Source organism: Typha angustifolia, chromosome 13, assembly GCF_048772165.1.
Source record: "Typha angustifolia cultivar Huaian chromosome 13, ASM4877216v1, whole genome shotgun sequence".
Taxonomy (NCBI): Eukaryota; Viridiplantae; Streptophyta; class Magnoliopsida; order Poales; family Typhaceae; genus Typha; species Typha angustifolia.
Genome location: NC_133251.1, coordinates 15888198 through 15910763, shown reverse-complemented (window position 1 = coordinate 15910763; position 22566 = coordinate 15888198). Strand labels below are relative to the sequence as shown.

The following is a 22566-nucleotide window of genomic DNA, read 5'->3' as shown; positions in this document are numbered from 1 at the left end:
ACTTCAAAAACGTTAAAGCGTACGGCGGCAGTTGTTATGTTGCATATTTCTACTTTGACATATAAGCCAGCACATTGTAGAACCGTCAATTGCTTTGCCAATGTCAAACCAACTTCCAGATATATCATTATAGAATAATGGAGGAAGAAAAGTAGATGCTCCTCTTTCCTGAGTTCATTAATATCCTTTTTTAACTATTAGCTTATTTTTTAAAAAAAATATTTATATTCCTCCATTTAAAAAATAATTAAAATAAATTAAATTTTTTTAAAGGTGTGCTTAAAATAATGCAAAACGGTACAATACTAAAATATTTTTACTGTAGCAATAGTAAATTACTATAGCAGAACAAGCAAAGTATTTGTAGGCGGGCCACTGTAGTAGAACGGGCGGGCCTAATTGCGGGCCAAATGGGCGGGCTTTCGGGCTAGGTCAGGCGAGCAAAGGGCTAGCCTGTGCGGGTATTTCGAGCTCGGGCCAGGCCAGGCCTAAATCGGGTCCGGGCCGGGCACGAGCGCGCTGGGCCGTTTGATCATGTCTACATATGACACTATATTCCATTGAACATTGCCTATGTTACCGAAGAAAACAAAATAGCAATAACATAGAACATGACCATCTTCAATATTCATGTTTATCCAAATGATTTTGGAACAAGGTATAAATTTTCCTTCATACCCATATAAGTCCAAAATTCTTTGCCATGTTCATCTCCTGCATCACACCACGAGGCAACTCCCAATCAAAATGGTACACTAGATTAGCCAACATGAGCTCCACCGTGGAGATTGCAAAACCTAATACAGGGCAAATCCTCCTCCCAGCTCCAAATGTTATGAATTGGAAGTTATTTCCTTTGTAATCTACAGAATTCCCTATGAACCTTTCAGGATGGAACTCTTCTACTGCTTCCCAAAACTTTGGATCTCTGTTGATAGCCCATGCATTAATGATAACTCTTGTTCCCTTAGGTATTAGATACCTTTCAATTTGGCAATCTTCCACGGATTCCCTTGGGACCGAGAGGGGAGCAGCGGAATGTAAACGTAAAGTTTCCTTTATAACAGCTCTTAGATAGCTCATTTCAATTAAATCCTCCTCTTTAACCATCCTTTTTTTTATTGACTATTCTTCTTACTTCCTCTTGTAGTTTCTTCATGACTTCTTGATCTTTCACAAGCTCTGCCATTGCCCACTCTAAAGTTATATAAGAGGTATCCGTCCCACCAAAAGACATATTCTGTCATGATTAAATATATACATATAGTATTTATCTTTTCTTTTCTTCAAAATTTAAACAATAATATATACATATATATTTTATTTTATTTTTTCTAATAAAATTCTTCGAACAACAAGGCTACTGGTAATAATTGTATCATATATTGAATTTGTTTCTGGCTTATGGATGATCACCAAACTTTATTTCATGCATATGTGGCGTGAGAAAAGTAAAACTTACATCATATGACACTACATTCCATTGAACATTCGCTATTTTACAACGACCGAAGAAAACAAAATAGCAATACCATAGAACATGATCATCTTCAATATTCATGTTTATCCAAATGATTTTGGAATAAGGTATAAATTTTCCTTCATACGCATAGTAATTCCAGGATTCTCTGCCATGTTCATCTCCTCTCTCATCTCACCATGAGGCAACTCCCAATCAAAATGGTACACTAGATTAGCCAACATGAGCTCCACCGTGGAGATTGCAAAACCTAATCCAGGGCAAATCCTCCTCCCAGCTCCAAATGTTATGAATTGGAAGTTATTTCCTTTGTAATCTACAGAATTCCCTATGAACCTTTCAGGATGGAACTCTTCTGCTGCTTCCCAAAACTTTGGATCTCTGTTGATAGCCCATGCATTAATGATAACTCTTGTTCCCTTAGGTATTAGATACCTTTCAATTTGGCAATCTTCCACGGATTCCCTTGGAATCAAGAGGGGAGCAGCAGGATGTAATCGTAAAATTTCCTTTATAACAGCTCTTAGATAGCTCATTTCAGATAAATCCTCCACTTTAACTATTTTTTTCCCATGAGCTATTCTTCTTACTTCCTCTTGTAGTTTCTTCATGACTTCTAAATTTTTCACAAGCTCCGCCATTGCCCACTCTAAAGTTATATAAGAGGTATCCGTCCCACCAAAGAACATATTCTGTCATTATTAAACATCAAAGGAAGAAACAATTAGGTAAATTAAGCGCGGCAAATTATGATATGTTTGATACTTGAAAGTGTACGAAATTCCTAAAGACTAGCGTAGAAAACCACTACTCAAATAGTACTGCTATCAAACCTCTTAGAAAAAAAAATACATGAAGTAATTACTGTAACTCAATAGTTGATTTTTACATGCTCGTTAATGTTGGGGTTAATATTTGACATAATTCTCATATGATTATTATATATGTATATATAATTTTGACTCATTATATATGGCCTGCCTAAACTACGTGTTAGGAAATGCTAGCCTTTTTATTTAGCATTTAATTAGTCTATGATTTGATGATCAAAGAAAAAATAAAAAATAAAAAACAAAAAACAAAAAACAAAAAACAAAAAACAAAAAACAAAAAACAAAAAACAAAAAACAAAAAACAAAAAACAAAACAAAACATAAGAAGAAATGCCCATGAGATCGGTGTGGTTACCAGTAGAAGAGCTTTAAGGTGATCCTTTGTGAGTCCATACTCCATCTGTAGATCATCTTCAAGTGAGAGCAACACATCCACAAAGTCATCACTCTCCTGCATACTATCCTTTACTCGCTTCATACTATGTTCCTTTATCACATCTTCAAAGACATCATCCCATCTCTTAGCCACCTTTCTTGCCCTAGAGCTAAATCTTGAGAAAAAATCCATCCAAACTGAACTAGGGAAGAAGTCCACTAAATTAAAACCCCCCAATATTTCTACACTCCTCTCAATAAGCTCCCGGAATAAAATATTCCTACCTCCCTCCCTCAAGAATTTACCAGAGACTACTCTACAGGTGATATCATTGGCGAAAGCGTTTAACAACTCGCTCAAATTTATTGGTTTTGATGATTCTTGAGCTTTATAAATCTTCGCCATCGCAAAGCTCACTTCTTCTTCTCTGGCATGCTTAAATGATTGCACCTTCTTAGCGCTTAACAGGTGCATGGTGCAAAGCTTTTTCGCTTGTCTCCATTGTTCGCTGTAAGGGCCGAAGGCGATATCTTTCGCTCCGTAGAAAAGGATATCGGAGCCCTTGGATAACGGCCGCGAAGCGAAGATGTGGTCATGAGTCCTCATGACCACTTGGGCCATCTCCGGGGACGAGATCACCAACGTCGGGACCTCGCCGAGGTGGAGTTGCATGAGAGGCCCATGTTTCTTGGAGAGAGAGTAAAGAGAGCGATGAGGAAGCGCCCCTACTTGGTGCAAATTCCCTATAATTGGAAGCTTGGGAGGTGAGGGTGGTAGATTGGTTTTCTGGGTTCTTCTAGTGGTTAATAGTATGAAGAAGAGAGGGATGAGTAAGAGAAGAGATAGTAGAGAACATGGCTGGAGCAAAAGTTGCAACATTGTAGGCATACGTTCTTCTATTAATTAGCTAGGAACTTGCTATACAAGGTTGAGCCATTCCACTCTCTCTTGCTATTGCCTTTTTATAGCCAAAGATTGTCATAGTATACCAATTCCTCCACGATAGCAACTGTTTTAGTTCAACGATGTATGTGTGAAAACGGAAAAGCTTTTGTCAGATCGCTTAGTAATCGAGCAAACGCCGTCTCCCTCTTTCTTTCCTATCCTTTTCTTTCCTTTCCTTCCTTTTCTTTCATGTGTTTGTGGAGCCGTTACTGGCATCTTGCTTCTGCTATTATCTTATTATCTGGTTATTTGTCCGTCACTCATTTTAAGTAAATTAAAAGGCTTCTAGCTTTAACATCAAAATGTCAAAGACAACCACAAATATGCTATGATCTGGTTATTTGTCCTTAAACGTTTCACAGCTTTAACATCAAATGCAACCAAACACACGTCCTGTGCACTTTAGACTTTGATGCGCGACAGATAGCCATATCTTGTCAGTTAGCTGAAATAGTTGATAAGGCACATTGCAAAAAAGAAAATGATCCTTATCTCCTCGTCTAAATCGTACCAAAATTTGCTTCGTCCGTCGGCCGTCGGAAAACTGTAATTGTATAAGATAAAAATAAACATCTTAGGCAAGGAAGTGCTGTAAAGTAGGCTTAGGCATGAAAGCAGTATCAGACTCACTTACTTAAATTCACTTACTTAATTTAAATAAAATAAATAAATATTATTATTTTTAAATGATTAGTTAACAAACAATAGAATAACTCATCCATCTCAAATTCACTAAAATTATAGTTTAGGTTTACTTAGTGAGATTTTACTAAAGTTTACTAAAATGAACCGAACGAAAGACTACTAAGAGAGAGAATTATTGTTTGAGGGAAATACTCCAATGCACCTTTAAAAATTATAATCTTAATGCAACGATTATAATAGCCATTTTTCATACCCGTTCTAAAACTACGTTACGTAAGAAAAAGAGTATATTAATCAAGAAAATTTAATTATGTGTGTCTAATTTTTTAATTTTCTTATTATACCCTTAAAGATCTTAACTATTAGATCTTCATCAAACTGATTGGTAAACAATTAACTTTACGCGGAAGAAGCACTCTCTACGTTTTTTTTTTCTTCCGTTAAGATTTCTCTCTTAAATATAATTATGTCTTAATTATAGAAGATATCATTTAATATTAAATAATTTAAATTTGATTATTTGGAGATAAACTTCAATTTAAATATAATTCTATATCTCTATCTATTAAAATTTAATTTAAGTCAATATTAAACGTAAATAATAAAAAATAATTAAAAGATAAAATGTAATTAAATTTTCATCAAGTTAATTATAAAAGACATCAATACTTTTATTTTGATATATATACATTACTCTCAGTTAATAATATATATGACTTTTACTTAATAAAATATTAAGGCAATATAATTGTTAAAAAATAATGTGGCAAGATTATATATCTTAAAAAAAATTACCTACTGAACCGGTAATTATTTTTCATTCCTATTATACCCTTAAAAATAAGCACTCAGGAAGTTGGCTAGTCCCAAAACAATCTTACATGCCCTAGTCACCCTTCTTCTCTGAATTCAGTATCTGAAACAAATTTGATCCATGAAGCAATCCTCGAAGAATATAAAATTGTTGCTATTATCCACTCTTTGATTGGATCATTCATCCTTCAGATTGATTAGCAGTGGAGCTAAACTTTTCTGGTCATGCATGCAATACAATGCGGCCATTAAGAAATGAAATACAAAGACTTGCTTCTGTGAGCAAGCATAAAAAACACTGATGATTGATTCTTTGTTACAATATTCTTGTTCCAATAGAGGTTCTAAATTTCCTGGTGGTATTTGTGGCATACTGCATTTGCACTTCAAAAACGTTAAAGAGTACGGTGGCAGTTGTTATGTTGGATATTTCCACTTCGACATATAAGCCAGCACATTGTAGAACCGTCAATTGCTTTGCCAATGTCAAACCAACTTCCAGATATATCATTATAGAATAATGGAGGAAGAAAAGTAGATGCTCCTCTTTCCTGAGTTCATTAATATCCTCCTCTTTTCAACCTCTTACTGGTATCCCAGGGGATGGATGCAAAGAAAGAGAGTTGATTCTTGAAACCTTCAGTTCTGAGCTTGTTGAAATTGCATGAAACCTCTTTCAGCATAATGTTGAAATTATCACTTAAACACTTTTATTTTCTTTTGCAAGTTCTTTCTCTTCCTCTTCATTCATTTGGATCAAACTGCTGAATTTTCAGCATCCCCCAAAGCTAACTCAGCACAATCTTTTTTCCTTGTGTGGATTCTAGGAAACTACAAGGGAATGGGTTCAATGATGGCTATCTGATGCTCTCTCCTTTTGCCAACTAGGCTTATTTCTGTATCATATTTCCGCCGTTTGGATTTCTACTTTCTTTCTCTTGTACAGCCTTGACTCTTTTCTAGAATCTCTTATTACTTCAGAAAAGTAGACAATCAATTTAGTTATAGCTATGACAAGGTTATGCGTCCTCTTCCTGAGAGAAGCAAAAGAATAACAAAAAGATTGTGACATTGCCAAAGATTGTCTTCTTTAATCTCTTATAAGAACTTTGCCAGGATAAATGTTTCTGAATGGCTTTTTTATGGTTAAATAATTAAAGATGGCTGGGTAAACTCCTCTATCTGCTCCTAAATTTGCCTTAGGAAGTTGATAAAACCATTAATAAAGGCTCGCATGGATTTGTAAACCTCAATTATATATTACGTCCTCGAGAATTATATGATGGCTTACATATTCAACGACCTCAATCAGATGGCAGTAACCTCCTCATCCGAAAAGAAAAAGAAGAAGGAAATTATATTCATTCACACGTTGCTCTTAAAATTTATCACTTTCTTCGACTAGAAGGTACAAGAAAATGTCATTATGGATAACTTTTGGTGCCTGCCTTAAATTTTTAGCACTTGGTGTATTGGATTTTACCAGTACATTCTAACTTCTATACTTTATTCTAGTTTTAGATTAATAAAGCTATTTTCTAAGAATAATCTATAATACCTTTAGTTAACATAGTATTAGAACCAAAAATTTTAGAAAGTCTCACGAAGTTGAAATCTCGTTAACCCGCATATTAATCCTTGATTTGAACAAGATGGAGAACACTAATAAACAAACCCAAATGAGTCATTGCAAACTTGTCACCTTCTTCTTTCCATTATTTAATGCTCCTCACACAAGAAAAGTCCCCTAAAGCTTTTATTAAATTCCTCACGCCCCAAACCTGAGCTTCCTCCCTTTTGTGGTATATAAAGTTGTCACAGGATAAAGCGTTCGACCATCATTGCATCCATCCTTCCATCCGTTGTGCAACGGTTTCCAAACCCGCCGTTAGAATTCAAACCATCTGTACCTTCTCTCACATGATAGAGGATCGCCTCCAGGCCCGGACGCAGGAATCTCCATCGATATGTTAAAGATAAGAAGTCGGCAACGAGTATTAAGAGGGCACCTATATATAATAAAGGTTGCCGTCTTCCTGAGTTGGAAGTTTGAAGGGAAAAAACGACGATGGGCATTTGTGTTAGCAAATGTTGCCCTGTACCTCCTCCTCCTCCTTCTCCTTCCCTTACTAATGCTTCTGATCGTACCCAAGAGAAGCTTGTCATCCCTCAATCTCTTCAACCTCTCACCAATCAACTCTCTAAGATTCAACCTTCTCCTCCCACCTCTTCCTACACCTCCTCATCATCGTCGTCGGCGTCATCTTCTCTTTTGAATTCCGGTACTAGTTCTAGTACTAGTACTAGTACCAGTATCGGTTCTTGTACTAGTACCGGAAATTCTTCCCGTTCGCAATCGACGATGAAGGTTAGACCGTTTTCCAATGAGTTCTTATTGTCTACCGCCGCGAAAAACTCCAACATAGTTATTCTTGATCCGAGTAAACGTAGCACAGAGAAGCCAAGAACAACCAAGCCTCCCACAACGAATTGCGAACAACCGCGAAAGGTAACAAGTCGAGCCCCGCCGTCGCCGAGGCAGACGGTTGCGGTAAGCAACCAACCATTTCCGTCGAAGAGAGCACGGTCTGCTTCACCGATGTCGAGGGCCGGTCGGAAGACTGTTAGGACGGAGCCAGGTCCGTTGGAGGCTCCTCAAGTTAGATCACAATTGAGTACTCCATCAACTCTATGGGGGCAAAGTAATGTGCGAAAGGAGCTAAAAAGACGCGAGGTAGTACTACCGAGAAATGTAAGGAAGGAGAACCTGCGGTCGACGACGGCGACGGCGACGAGTTCTTATAGGCCATCAAGTTTTAAGAGTTCATCTATAGAGACGGAGGCGTTCTTGCAGCAGATCCATCAGTTTGAGCCTCGCATTTATGAGATTAGAAACCGAGAAGTGATGTCTATGCAGGGCTGTAGCAGTCCTCCACTCGCTGAGGAATTGAACAACCCTCTGATATCCATGGATTGCTTTATTTTCCTTTGATTAGAATGTTATAAGGTAATTAATTTATCGTAGGCGATTTGAACTATTATGTTGATATCATTGTATTGAATATAGAGGATAGGAAAATGTTTTCATGTAATTTTATTATTGTGAATTAGACTCTTTTTTTTCTTTATTCTGTAACTTGAATTATTTATAAAGTTGTGCCGACAACGAAATTTCATTCAAAGATAGTACCTCGAAATTATTAGACACATCTGTCTAATTGTATTAATTTGACTAGGCTATGAAATAGAAAATTGGATTGAGTGGAAGGCATGAATGCCATGAAGGTTTTCTCATTTGGGTAGCCTTTTGATTTAGCTCTAACTATAAGAATTTTAGTTGATCGGTGTGTTTACATATATATGGAGGAAGAATAAAGAGATAAGAGCGAAGAAGCATTTTATTATAGACACACATTCCATGCCTTGTACCAACACACAACATTATTATTCAGTGAAAAAGATCAGCACTAGTAATGATAAATTTCACAATAAAATATATAGCAATTTAGTTTCTCACTGGGACATCTGTACATAGGAGACTACAACAATAAGTTAATTATGATCTGTCACCAATTTTGTATAACTGTTGCAATGTCTGTCTACCGTCCTAAGAAGATTGCTTTAAGACGACCAAAACCTTCACACAATTAAGGGATACATTCTATCACTCGAGAAGAAAATAAGAACATTGGCTGCAAAGTCAATTTAACATGCGCTAAACTGACAATATATTTTGGAACTCCTCAGTGACATCATCTATACAAATTACTTCTGCATCCTCCCTCTCCAAAGAATGATCAAGAGTGGAATCTACAATTGTGCGGAGCTGTAGATCCAAGTCACACACCTGCTTCCTTATCTTGTCTCCTCGATCTGGCAGTTTGGAAATGAGTTCCTACAATGCAATTTGTTTCCCCGAGGCAAAAGTAAGATTAGTGGCATGTAATGTAATGTACATAAACTACAGCATTCAAATGCATTACCTTGTTGGCCAGAGTTTGAGATAGCCGCTTGATTTTCTCTTTAATGTCTTCTGGACTATCTCTAGCTTCAACAGTGGAACTAGTGGGAGAATAAATTCTAGAAGTGAATTTTCTATCTTTTGGGTTGAATGCATTCTCCGCACTGTAAAAGACAAACAAAAATTTCAGACTTGCTTGGGAGACTATTTGGCAAGTATTAAGATCTTTATTTCTTATACCCATAGAGGACGTTTTCAGATGTTGTGGCCCATGGTGAACTTCTAATGGTTCTGTTTCTGGTATTACTGCAGAAGTGGTTACTGGTTAGTACACCAAAGTATCTTGAAATATTATCATTAACTGTACGGAGAGATAAGAACAAGGGAACAAGGCATCATTTTTTGTTCAATTTTATACAACATATAACATTTTTGGTAGAATTACTGAATAAATAAAGAACTGGACAGGTTCACTTCCTAAATGGAGGATAATTCACAAGGGAGGTTTATTTATGCTGACCTTGATTTTGTCAATACAAGCAAATAATGACAATAGTAGTCAGTTTCTACAACCTTTCATATCTTTAGATTTGCACTTAGTGCAGTGTTGACAACCAAATTTATGTTGATCAATAATGTAATGACTGACCTCTGTAATTCGTTGTTCTCATTCACTGCAGGCACAATTGCAGTCTTAGAGAAGAGCAAGCTGTGATGGCTGACACCAGCAATACCTTGTTGTTCTAGAAATTTTATATGGTTTGACAGAGAGTCATCCCTGTTAGATGAAACAAAATAGATACCTTGAAAGTTGTTCTTCAATAAGGTATATATAATAAATTACAAATATTATTGCAGTTAACAGGTCCATTATGTTTTAGACAAAATTTTGTATTTCTGTAGGCATAATTACTATTGGGATGAGTTAAGACTTAGGCACAGTTTGGTATACATAAAGGTCTGCCAAGAACAAGGCTCAGAGAAAGCTAGAGACAACCCTTGAAAATTACGCTCAAGCATGGAGCAGGATCAACTCCAACCAGCCAAACCTCCCAATTTAAAGCAACTGTACAAGTTCTTGGCAGACTTGGTTTAAGCACAAGGCTTTTATGATCCAAAGCCTTGAAATAGGATGTTTGCCTTGTTTTACACCATGCTGAGCCTTTAGGGATGTGAATTTGAATATTTATAAAATGCTCATCCAAGTTGCAGCTTGATGTTCTATTATTGCAAGCTTTGCACAAAATAATTTCTTCTTTTTTCTTTTGAAAAAAGAGCAACATATAAGTCTATAACAAAAACCAAACCTGACATATCTAAATTGCATTATGTGCTAGTGGTAGCTCATGCTAGAATATGTGCACAGCAACTTTAGATTGAAGTAATCCATAAAAGAAATTATAACAGAAGATAAGCAAGTTCATACATGACATGTTGTTGATCATGCTCCTCATGCAATTGCCGTTGAGTTAGTGAAACATCAAAACCTTGTTCTGGCAAACTAAATAGCTCTTGTATATCCTGAAAACAGCAAGACAAGATAATAAATTGGTAGCATCAGAAATAAAATGTATTAATGTCAATTAAAAAGGGGGAAATGGGGGAGAAAAGGTTTAGTTATATAAATACCCGTTTGCTAAAGTACCGGGTTTGCTCTTTCTGTTCTGTTGCAGTTCTAAAAAGACCACCCTTGAAGACCTGGAAGTTCAAACATTCATAACTAAGGCATACCTCCATTTAAGATTCATTAGAAATAACATACGGGATTAATTCATTGAAAGAAAAGTTTAACATTAGTTGTAACAAAATGTGTAAAATCCCCTAAATAATTATCAAAATGTGTAAAGCAGGAAGCAAGTTATAATGAGTCCTTGGACCTCACGGAGGCACCAACTAACACCTGCAAATCTACTTTTGAAATACGACACTCGGATCAATCAATTAGTCCCGAAATAATATAAAGAATCCTCAAGAAAGAATATATTCATATCCACTAAGAGGCATTGGAAAAGGAAACATGATATTCAAGTTAAATGATTCAATCTTAACACATGTCCTCAAAAGAGAAAAAAAATTATTAAATCATTATGTCATAGTTGATGGTGCAAAAGATAAATAGAAAAAGCAGTTATAAATAATTAAGACATGAATTCCATTAAATTCAATTCAAACCTGCATTTTGTAAATTTTTTCTTCAATAGTCCCGCAAGTCATTAGACGATACACAAGAACATCCTTAAGCTGTCCAATTCGATATGCACGGTCTACACTTTGGTTGTCCGTACTGTAAGAAGCTCAATGGCATTTTTCCTTAAATTAGGGAAATTATACTTTGGTAGAATAAGACAAGCAAAATTATCTGGACAAGATTTGAGAACCATATAACTTGACAGAACACAGAATTTGAAAAAAGAAACAAGAGATCATTACAAATATTGTTTAAAAAAACTTCTGCCTTAGAATATAACTAGGCTCCGCTTATGTCCTACGTAGGTGACCATCTTAGCATCTCATATCATATTTTAATATGTAGATTGACTTTGAAATTCAAAATTATTGTACATGTTGATTAGTGGATTTGAATAGCTTACTATAGTTTTTAACAAGAATACATTAGTATATTGTTTAGATTATAGATATCAATTTTAACTTCTTTTCTAATTGTTTTTTTTCTTTTATTTATTTCATTAGTAACCATCTTGAATATAGGCGCCCGCCTAGGCGCAACATGATCCCTTGTCCGCATGTCCACCACATACAGTGTTTTAAATCCTTGATTACAAATAAATAACTAGATTGCCAATAACTCATTAAATCCTCAAAAGGCCAGGCTCCTTTTGCATATTTTCATTTATAGTATGCTCATTATTTCATATGATTGGCTTTTATAAATGATTTTCACTTTCTTGAATAATTTCCACTCTCCATTTATAATAAAGAAAAAAAGTATGCAAAGAATGTGGAGTTCAGACATGAAGACATACAAATAACTGACAAATTAACAAATGGCTTAGATTAATCAATAGCAACCATAGTGATATAACTGAAACTAAACTGACAAATTAAATAAGAATGTGCAGTATTTTAGTATGACAATACACAAACTAAACAGCCCAAAATCATTGACCAACTGTTTATGAAACAGACAGATTACCTCGGATTCCATGCTGGATCAACTACAATGACACGATCCGCCCTTGTAAGGGTAAGACCAAGTCCACCAACTTGAGAAGTCAACAGAAATATAGGAGCCTCAGAACCCTCTTGAAAGTCCTAGAATAAGAATACCATAAACAATAGAATTAAGAAAGAAAATAAAGCTTTTGAATCCTTATCCTTGCAGAGAACAAAATGGACCTTAACAATCTTCTCTCTATCAGAAACTTTGGTAGTACCATCAATGCGCAAAAATGTGTATCCCTCTAATATTATTGCTTCCTGATTTTAGAAGAGCAAGACCAACGTAAGAAATAACACAAGAACAGATTAGAGAAAATATTAAAGGTGCATCCACATTTCATATATATGAACCATAATACAATGATGAGGATCAGGTTGGAACTACTGGATAGAATGCAGACATTATATTTGATCATTTAGATGCCAAAAGTTATAAAATGGTACAGATTGTTTGATAGGACAAGGTCATAAAGAATTTGTGTACTTACAACATGCAAGTCGAGATAAGGGGGAATTTATGATGAGCTCTACAAAGCTGAGAATTCTAGAAAGGCTTTTTACACTCAAAAATTAGATGAAGATAAACTTAATATAAGAGTCATTAAGAATAATGACATTGTCACAGTTGTTCTTGAAGGCTAAAAATACATAATATATTTCTAATGGCTAGAGCACAAACATAGGATGTAGATGTGAACCCTTTAAGTAAATACACTGGAAAAGGATGTCTCTGTGCAATTACATGTGCCTGCCTGATTAAAGGTATGACAAAAGAATAAAAAGAGAATACATAAAAAGCAAGAGATAAAGTTTAAACAAACCAATCATAGAATAAACACAATTTTTACCTAGGATGAAAGGCAACAGAAAGTTCCTAGAAAATGAAAATTTGATCAACAATGAGAAGCATATCAAATACAATTAGCATATAACTCAATCATATCGAACTTCCATGAAATTGATTTTCAAGAATTTCAACTTTCAAGACCTTTTTGCTGGTCATGTAAAATGCAAAAGATGAAAAGATAGTTTTAAACATGTAGTGGATAATGGATAGTATACTGCATTGAACTAAAACAATCAGAGTTAAAGGTTTTGTCCTTCCTCACGTGTGAAGGTCTCTTCCTCACATTCTCTTCTCCATAATTTAAGCACAGCAAGAACAACCTCCCTGTGTAAAGATGTCACACCACTAAGGGTGAAAATAGATCGGATATGGATACAAATCAGATAGCTCAACTCACATCCGAATCCATACTTTGTCTGGATACTGATTCGGATACAAATAGTAGATGGATAGCAAAATTTAAAATCATATCTTAATTAAATAGATAAAGAATAAATAATTTTTAGATAGAGAATCAAATCTTAAACGGATACGAGGTCAAATCTTAAATGAATTAAGATCATTCTTTCGGACACAATTAACATAAAGTACTAAGTGTTTCAAAAAAAAATTCTTACATGTCAAAAAATATAAAACTAGCAAAACTAATCTCTACAAACAACATAACCACATCATTAGTAACAATATAAGTATTCACCATCTAAATAAGCAAACTAAAAGTTATAAATTTTTTAAAGATATACAAGTAAACGAATATTCAAATCTGTATTAAAAAATTATACCCAATTCATATCCATATCCATATCCAGATTTTTAAAAAGAAAACTACCCATATTTTAAATCTATATCTGAATTAGGTAGAAATTTTTACTTGAATCCGATCCAGATCGGATCGAATTGCAGGTCGGGTCGGAGTTAATCCAATCCATTTTCACACCTATACACCATGATGACATTATAGTACATGAATGGAATAATACTTAAAAGTTATCTTCCAAGAGCATATTTACATCAAAGTACCACATTTATCAGGATACTTAGAAAACAAATTCTTATAATCTGTATCATAGGTGACTAGCACATTTACATAGTTCCAATAAAAAGGAGAGCATTCATAATTCCTACTACCAGTAAAGCATAAATGATAAATGTGCGAAGGCAGTAAATTGGAGACTGATACAGAACCTGAATAAGATTTAACATTTTGCGAGTTTGGGAAAATATTAGTACAACATGTCCCTCTTCAACCAGGTTTTTCTGTGACAGAAGAATCAAAGCAGTGTCAACACATCTGGAAGCTAATTTGCTATTCTACCTGATATACAACAAGAAAGACAAGGCACTCACCAGTAAAGACAAAATAAAAGATATCTTGCATGAGACGTTGTGATCAACATTTAGTAAATCATTGTCATGTGACATATCTGCGAGACTCATGGCCATCTTTTCCACCATACCCATTTCATTATTGTTCAACATTGTGTCTATTCCTTCTAGAACACCCTCAGCAGCTCTTTTAGTCAAAAGCAACGGATGATCACATATCTTCTTTAATATCTGCCTCAAAAAGGAAGAGTGATAAATGATCAACTCATAACAACATGTCCAGATCCCAATTAACCAACTGCATTTTGGACTTTTGTGACATTATCAAGAAATTTCATATAAATATGATAGCTTACCTAACAAATCAAGTAGCATGTAAAATGACAAGATGAATTGCATACAAAGTTCTTTCATAATTTCATTTAAACATTATTCTACAAAAAATGAAGTCATTGTTATGTATGACAAAGATTACCATCAATGAGATGTCTTCTGATAGTTATTCAAGTTATTTTTAGTTCAGTACCCAAGAATACGTCCTTTTTGACAAGGAACGTACAAACAACATCATAAAAGCATTCACCAAATGTGCAGCTAAGGAACAGCATGCAGCATATGTGGTAGGAGTTTCACATAGCGGCTATGGCACAAGTCTCAGGTAAATATATTTAACGAATATTTAATTTAATAAAAAAATGTGATGAACACAGAAAAGAATCAACAAATCAATAAAACCAAAAGGATGTGGAATATGATCCATTCAAGTCAACACAATGATAAAATGCCTTTAAGAAATGGAGTGTCAAAAAGAAAAAAACAGTGATGGAACATACATGAATATCAATTGCCCATGTTTCTTCCCAACACTTCGATCACATTCATCTCGTCTACCATTTATGCAGTGTGGTGACTCAACCATCCATATCAAACACGTTTTGACTTCATATATGATATAGCTAGTCATATAACTTGCACTCTTATATCTAGGCAAAATTATAAGGTGCTAGCCCATAGGACTATGGCAGGGACCAGGTAGTATTTAATATGCGATCCTTTGGCATAAAAATGATCATACACCCATGTAGGTGTTCAAAAGACAACATACTACAAGACAATAGCAAAAGTAGGTGCATTTACCACGGATATTAGAATAAAGAAAACAAGAAGAAAATTCTACTAAAAAACACTATCACAGGCACAAAACACATATCTGAGTAAAGTATAACTAGTTTAGATTACTTCACATTGAATTAGAATCTAAAAACTAATAATTCCAGAAAGATCAGGGCCTAAGGAATTCTTAGGAGAAGCTGATATTACTGTTATTGCAGCCAATGGTGAGCCCTGCATTGATGAATGAACTAGCTCACTGTTGAGGAAAGCTTCATACAACTGCCTCTGCATCCAAAAGAGTCTGCAGTTATAAGCTAACTAAATGATTGGAATATGGATACTTGCTACCAGCAATTAGTTGATGAATCAAAAAAGAATAATCATTCATGAAAATATATTATACCTGGAGAGATGTTAATCTCAGCCAAACAATTATCTCATTTTTCTTAGAAAGCTTTGCCTTTTCAGTTGAGTCATCCTTGAGAAAAACTTCACTTTTTAAACGCCGCAAAAAGTATGGCTTTATCCGCTCTCTTAATTCCTGAGCAAGGCGACAAAGAAAGAACTAGGTATGGCTTCACATTGCAGGTGACAAATGCCAAAAATAACAAAGCAAAATTTAACCTCAGTCCATCACTAAGACATTCAAATAACACAGAAAATACTAATCAGATAATTCTTCCATGTATATGCAAAAAGAAGAATGCAAGAAACACCAAATAAGAGTTTCATACCTTTGCAACAGTAGATCCAACATGTTTTTCCCGATTTGAAGCATTCTTTTCATTCCCGCGGAGAATTGGATTTTCGTATCTTACTTTGAACCTTTATAAACCAAAAAATAAGAAAAAGTTGTTTTACTCTCCTATATAAAGTACAGAAAAGGTCAATAATAACAAAATATCCATTACTCATCCTTATCACCCAAGACTTCCGGGCAGCAGAAGTTGAACAAAGCCCAAAGTTCCTACTTACAAATAAAACACAAATGTCAACAAGAAAAATATTCTTTGAAATATTAGGAAAAAATATAGCAAATGATTTAAAGGTGTGTAATAATCTAAGCCAATATAGTTACCTTCAAGTTATTTTGTATTGGTGTTCCACTAATGATAATGCGATGAGCGCTAGGTATCTCTAATAAACTTTTGGCCCTTTGTGTCTTTGGATTCTTGATGATATGTCCCTCATCAAGAATGACATAATTCCATATTATTTCTTCTTCATTTCCATCAGAATTAGTGTGCCAGTCATCTCTTATTGCTTTATAGTTGTTTCGAACAATATCATATGTGGTAAGAAGAATACCACCTTCCTATAAAAGACTGCAAGGTGTTAAATAGCAGCTTAATTTCACTGGAGAAGGCCTCATGTACAAGAGAACAAAAAGGAAATTAATACAAATTTTCAACAGAGACCATATGTCACATGAATAATATCAATGAATATATTACAGCATGTCTGAAAATATAAAAAGGAAGTTCAGATCAAGGAAAACCAAACTAAGACCTTGAGAGTATATTGAAGTTCATAGTTGCGAGCGTTTACATTAGTTCCAGAGTAGCTGCATAAGAGGATTAAAAAAAATTTAAATAAACAACAGCAGTCAATCCAATCATTTGGAGGCTTGTAAATGAGAATGATCTCACTCTCTGATCTTCCCACTGAGGCCCACAACTGATAGCTCCTTCATCCAGTGACCGAGAAGTGTCTTTGGAGCTACAATCAGAGCCCTCTTAGTCAAACAAGAATGAAAAAGACCAGCCAGGAAAGCAGAAACCTGGGGGAATAAAGGAAGTAGTCTTTTATCAAATTTAAACTGGAGGAGTAAAGGAAGTAAAGAATAGCAGAAACCTACAAATTTATTTATTTGTAGTACAAGTAGTCTTTTATCAAATTTATCAAAAAAAACTGCAGGAGAAAAAAAAAATGAACCCAGCTAATCAGAAACAGTGTGCTACTCGACTGATAGGAAATTCAAAGGTCTATGGCTAAACTACCAGACTAGTACCTCCTTTTAAAATGTCTTGAGATGTGCTAACCCTCAAGCAGATGTAAGAGCTAAGACATCTGATTTCCACCTTTATTAGTGGTAACAAAATGTTATGCTATCAAGAAAAATAAATGCAAATCTCAAGAGGTACTGAATAAAACCGAATTTTGCTAACAATGAACTAGCTTGATTATTCATATATAGCTAGCAGACATATAGAAACTTTACAAATGTTCCATTAGAAAATGGCAAACTTGGACACAGCGAGAACACCATACCAGAAACCCAAAAAGAACTATCTGAAAGCTACAGGGGCTTAACAGCTTATCGAACATTCAAAATTCAAATTCTTCAGTATTTAGCAAATACTGAAGAATTGAAAGTGACATCAAACAATAGCAAAACTCAGATTTTCTCCAAGAAAGAATCAAGAAGACAAGACAAAATTCACCTGCATGGTCTTCCCCAGACCCATGTCATCGCCCAGAATCCCTCCTGTCTCCTTGCAATGCAACGCCCACAGCCACTTCAACCCTTCTCGCTGATGTGGGTAAAGCTTCTGTAAAATCTTTCCTGGAAGTTTGTACATCCTGGATTTGCTGCATCCTGTTCCTGTCATCGTGAAGGTTTCTTCCATTTTCTCATCTCCAAAACCCCCCTCGTCTTCATCATCCAGAACCTCCGATTCAACCACACTATGTTCTTCATCCTCCTCCTCATCAAAAACAATAGGTTTCACATATTTCCCTTTCGCCTCCGCCTTTTTCTTGGTCTCTAATACCTCATCAGGGCTCGAGACAGAAGACGATGCAGACAAAGAGGATGCAGCACTCTCATACTCCTCCACTGGTTCTGGCTTTGGCTTCGCCTTCGGCTTCTCCACGGACAGCAACTCGAGTCGAGAGCTGAGATCATCCAGGATGTCCCTAATATTCTCTCCGTCATCTCGACCGCCATCATATTCCGGCCGTGGCGGCGGCGAGGAATCCGGCGAGTCCCTGGACGAGATCTTGCAGAGACGCCGGCGGCCTTCCAACCTAACCTTCCGAATCCTCACCTCTGCGATCAAACGACAATAGTTAACACGAAAGAAAGGAAAGAACGACGGTTCCGGAGGGAATAAGGGAGCAACCTTCTCGAGATTGGGGGTTAGGGTTTGGAGGGCGGCTGCTGGAGAGGTGGTGGAGGAGGCGATCGTTGCGTTGGTTGAGGCTGAGGGGTTTCCTCTCGGCAGTCATGGATGGGAGGAGAATAGAGCTAGGGTTAGAGTTGTCTTCTCTTTCGTCTCCGATCGGGCTCGTCTCCGCCATTGTTCTTGGTGAAGGAGATCGGAGTGAAGGGCTTGGAGAAGACGGGGTGGGTATTTATAGAGGATTGATGGGGAAGTGCTTAGTGGTCGGCTCGGGGCGATCGGTTTCGCGCTCTGGGTTCGATTTCAAAATAATGTGGGATATGTTTTTGCCGAAGGTGGTATAAAGTCTCGTCGAATTTCGAATTATATCAAAGAAAATGCTTAATAAGGACATTATAATTATAAATGTTAAAAGGAAAATGCTTAGCCCTGCAAATAATAGCCTAACAATCTATCGCTGGTAGTCAGAAAATTCATGCAAAATAAGCATAAATATAAAATCTGTTTATACTAATATAATAATTCAACACTAGTTTATTAATATCTACTTTCCTCTCATTTCCTTATTATCTGATATTTATAATAACTATATTATTTAATAGATTTATAAACACTTTAACCATCTAAACCAGTATAAATTATTTTATTATAAATTTTAAAAAATAGTATAATTAAATTAATATGAAAGTTATTCCAAAACAGCAAACGAAAATTATCACAATGCAATTCAGGAAGTTGTTCATTACTTGCATATCGAATTCACTAGAGCATTACAAAGATTTGCAACTCTTTCTCTTCATTCCCCATCCCTCTCTCCCTTCATCCTCCCCCTTTCTTTTTCTATCATCATCGATCTCTTCAATACGAAAGAACCTTCACACCAAAAATGATCGAGCAAAGTAAACTCTTACTGCAACAACAATTAAGCTTTTAGCTCCAACTATTTGGGCCAGCTTATATACATTCGTTTCCCCCATTCATCTCTAAATAGACCAAGGTTCAAGATGACACAGAACATAGTAGTTATATAAGAAAAACCACTCCACCCATGAGATTTGGAAACATCTATTCTGAATATTCCTCCATATCACGTTTGCCGATGCAATATGGAACTGTCAAACAGGGCTATTAGAAATCTCCATCACCAGGCATAATCCTGTCCCTCTAGATTCGAACATATAATTCATCATATAGTGCTGAAAAAGGTTGATAGCAAATATCCCTCTGACTTTATATCCAATAGATCATAAACATGTCATCCATGATACTATTACCTGAGACATAAAGAATGGTTATCTCATCAGAAAATAGGAGACCAACTGATAATAAATGAAGGTATACTTCCAAATTGTGTGCCATTTTGTTCAACATAATGTTTCAGCATAGCCTGTTCTGAAACAAAAGAGATGATCATTTAGCAGAGCAATATTATGACCAGGCAGAATGTATAGTTAGATTTCATGCTAACTAGGTGGATTAGAGAAGGAAGTGCTTTCCTCATATGATGCTCAACCAATAGAAAGAGAAATATGACAGCTCTCTTAATAATTTATATAGTAACAATTTAGTGATTATCAATGGCATGTCTGACAGTTATGTACTTGTGTTAAAGACTTAATGTACCTGATAATGGCATTACAGGTAACAGCTATCAGTTATATCCTAGGTCTCAATGCCAACAAAAGCAATTTTTTCTCAGGAACAGTTTGCATCTAGTTCTGAGGGATGTCAACAGTATACCCTAGTCTAGTATGGGAAATGAGCTCTAATGCTCCACTAAACTGGATTAGTTGCAGCTGAATCAGCATGTCGTAGCAGCAACTGCAATCCAAATTATTACATATTTTCTGCTATTTCAGCTATAAATGGATAAGTGATTGCAGTAAGGTATGTTTTTCCTCAAAGGTGATGACAAGCAATATTTGATGTCACTAGCTCATCTCTGCAAAGGCAAGCTCTACTGCCTTGAATTTAAACCGTCTTTGTCACACTTCCAAATTCCCTTTATATTACCAATTTACATTGCAGATGTTTCTTACACTATCTATGTACGTAACTTTTACCTCATGGAGAATTACATTGCTAGTTCTTGTTTCACATTTACTAAAACTGTTGCTACAATGTTATCATCATTGCACTAAGATAAATCACAAACATAGTTATGGACCTAAGCAGCTAAACCCTTGTGCAATGCCAAAAGTAAGCACATATTTTCTGCATTACGAGATGCAGTAATTATACCTTGGTGAAGAACAACTTGAGTTATTGTGGAAACCTGCAAAGACATTGGAGTATGACTTTGTTAGATATGCAAAATTTGCAATCGGGGGCAATGGTGCCACGCAATCCCCTTTCCTTAGGAGCTCTTCCAAGTCCAGCCTCTGCAGAGTCAGGACAGCCTTAGACTCCTGCCAAACAAAAGCAAGCTGGCCATTTTGGAGGACAAACAAAGATCCAGGTTTCGAACCAGGGTACCGGAACCCATAACCATTTGCAATTCCCTCTCCAGCAAAAATGTGCTTAACATCAATCTTGAAAGACTCCCCATCAGTCTCCCATGGAAATTCCTCAGATGCAGGCTCATTGACATTAACAATGAACATAGACGATCCATTTGGGTGGAGGACATAATGGGTGCCTTCCAGAATCTTGGTCGCAATCAGAAGAAGACGCCCATCAACCTCCTCATATGAAAGCAACAAAAAGAACAAAGCCTTTCCCGGCTTGTCCTCCGAAGGCCTGCCCGGAGGCCACCCAAAGGTGCCACCCCAGAGTCCAGCATACTCCCGGCCAGCTGATGGACCATGCAATGGCAGCTTGTACAAGGCGAACCGGTTATCATGCATGTTAGGCCATACCCTATAAGTGGTTAGCCTCATGTGAGTAGCTCTCAAGCTCAACCCAATCTCATCACCAGAACTCAAGAACTCATTAAGCTGCGCGTGCCTACTCTCCCCACTCCCAATAGAACCCCCATTTCTATTCCCAGAGTTAGACCTCCTCAAGAATTGCATAAACCCATCTCTCAAATACCCAGCCATTGAAGAAAAGTCCCTTCTTTTACTACCCCTACCACAATCCGGAGCTGCCTCCGCCTCCTTGCAATCAATTGTTACTCCGCTATTCTTATGCATCCGAATCAAAGACAATCTCCTCTCGGCCAACACCTCCAAATCATCCTGGCAGCGAGGAAAGAGTGGCACCCTCGCCAGATCGGGCGACAACTTGAGCCTGACTCTTCCAGCTACAAGATCCAGAAGTCTCCGCCGATCTCCGAAGGCCAATTTGCTGAAAGGTATCAAATCAGCGGCATCACGGACATCGATTTCGAGGAGGAGGACGTTGCAATTAGGGTCGACACCGCGAACAACGCCGGGGTAGAGGGATTCGACGGAATTGGAGTCGGGGGAGTCGTTTCGGCCGTGAAGGAAGAGGAAGGTAGGGCTTCCGTCATCATCGGCGACGATCTCGAACACCGGGGCGTAGAGGAGGCGGCCGGCCTCGAGGCCGAGAGGGTTGATCTCCTGGGGGATGACGCGGACGGCGATGACGGAGAGGAAGCCCCAGAGGAGGACGACGACGTTGCCGAGTTCCGGGTTCTGGTGGACCCAGACACCGAGGAGGGACGCAGCGGAGGAGAGGAAGCGGCATACGGAGAGGTAGGAGGACACAGCGGAGCGCCACCGGCGGAGTTGGGGGAGGGGAGGGCCGAGGCGGCGGCACTGCGCGAGCCAGGACTTCTCACCGGTGGAAACGGCGGCGAGGAGGCGGCGGGAGGCGAGAGAGAGGGAGATGAGGTCACGGGGGAGGAGGTGGAGGGAGACGAGCGCAAGGACGTCGTCGGGGAGGGAGAGGAAGAAGTCGGCACCGTCTTCTAACGAGTCGCCGGACATTGCGGTAGAGATCTAGTAAACCAAAGGAA

At 37.0% G+C, this 22566-nt stretch overlaps 4 protein-coding genes across 4 annotated transcripts; all 4 read right to left on the bottom strand.

Annotated features, from left to right (window-relative positions):
- Positions 1–550: 550 nt before the first annotated feature.
- Positions 551–1110, bottom strand: LOC140773280 (desmethyl-deoxy-podophyllotoxin synthase-like). The gene is made up of 2 exons (XM_073115756.1): positions 679–1110; positions 551–571 (listed from the first exon to the last, which is right to left on the bottom strand). The coding sequence occupies exons 1-2, from the start codon at positions 1108–1110 to the stop codon at positions 551–553; spliced, it is 453 nt and encodes a 150-aa protein (XP_072971857.1).
- A 299-nt stretch (positions 1111–1409) lies between these two features.
- Positions 1410–3632, bottom strand: LOC140773983 (indole-2-monooxygenase-like). The gene is made up of 2 exons (XM_073116786.1): positions 2669–3632; positions 1410–2172 (listed from the first exon to the last, which is right to left on the bottom strand). Exons 1-2 carry the CDS (start codon positions 3575–3577, stop codon positions 1564–1566), a joined length of 1518 nt encoding a protein of 505 aa, XP_072972887.1. The 5' UTR covers positions 3578–3632; the 3' UTR covers positions 1410–1563.
- Positions 3633–8555: 4923 nt separating this feature from the next.
- On the bottom strand, positions 8556–18957 carry LOC140775051 (SNF2 domain-containing protein ENL1). The gene is made up of 20 exons (XM_073118290.1): positions 18645–18957; positions 17964–18571; positions 17169–17299; positions 17029–17083; positions 16598–16834; positions 16431–16486; positions 16254–16344; positions 15923–16060; positions 15727–15804; positions 14428–14637; positions 14266–14337; positions 12411–12491; positions 12208–12326; positions 11226–11337; positions 10683–10751; positions 10480–10574; positions 9703–9831; positions 9294–9359; positions 9076–9217; positions 8556–8987 (listed from the first exon to the last, which is right to left on the bottom strand). Exons 1-20 carry the CDS (start codon positions 18820–18822, stop codon positions 8808–8810), a joined length of 2847 nt encoding a protein of 948 aa, XP_072974391.1. The 5' UTR covers positions 18823–18957; the 3' UTR covers positions 8556–8807.
- A 399-nt stretch (positions 18958–19356) lies between these two features.
- On the bottom strand, positions 19357–22566 carry LOC140774003 (F-box protein At5g39450). The gene is made up of 2 exons (XM_073116813.1): positions 20886–22566; positions 19357–19918 (listed from the first exon to the last, which is right to left on the bottom strand). The coding sequence occupies exons 1-2, from the start codon at positions 22535–22537 to the stop codon at positions 19915–19917; spliced, it is 1656 nt and encodes a 551-aa protein (XP_072972914.1). The 5' UTR covers positions 22538–22566; the 3' UTR covers positions 19357–19914.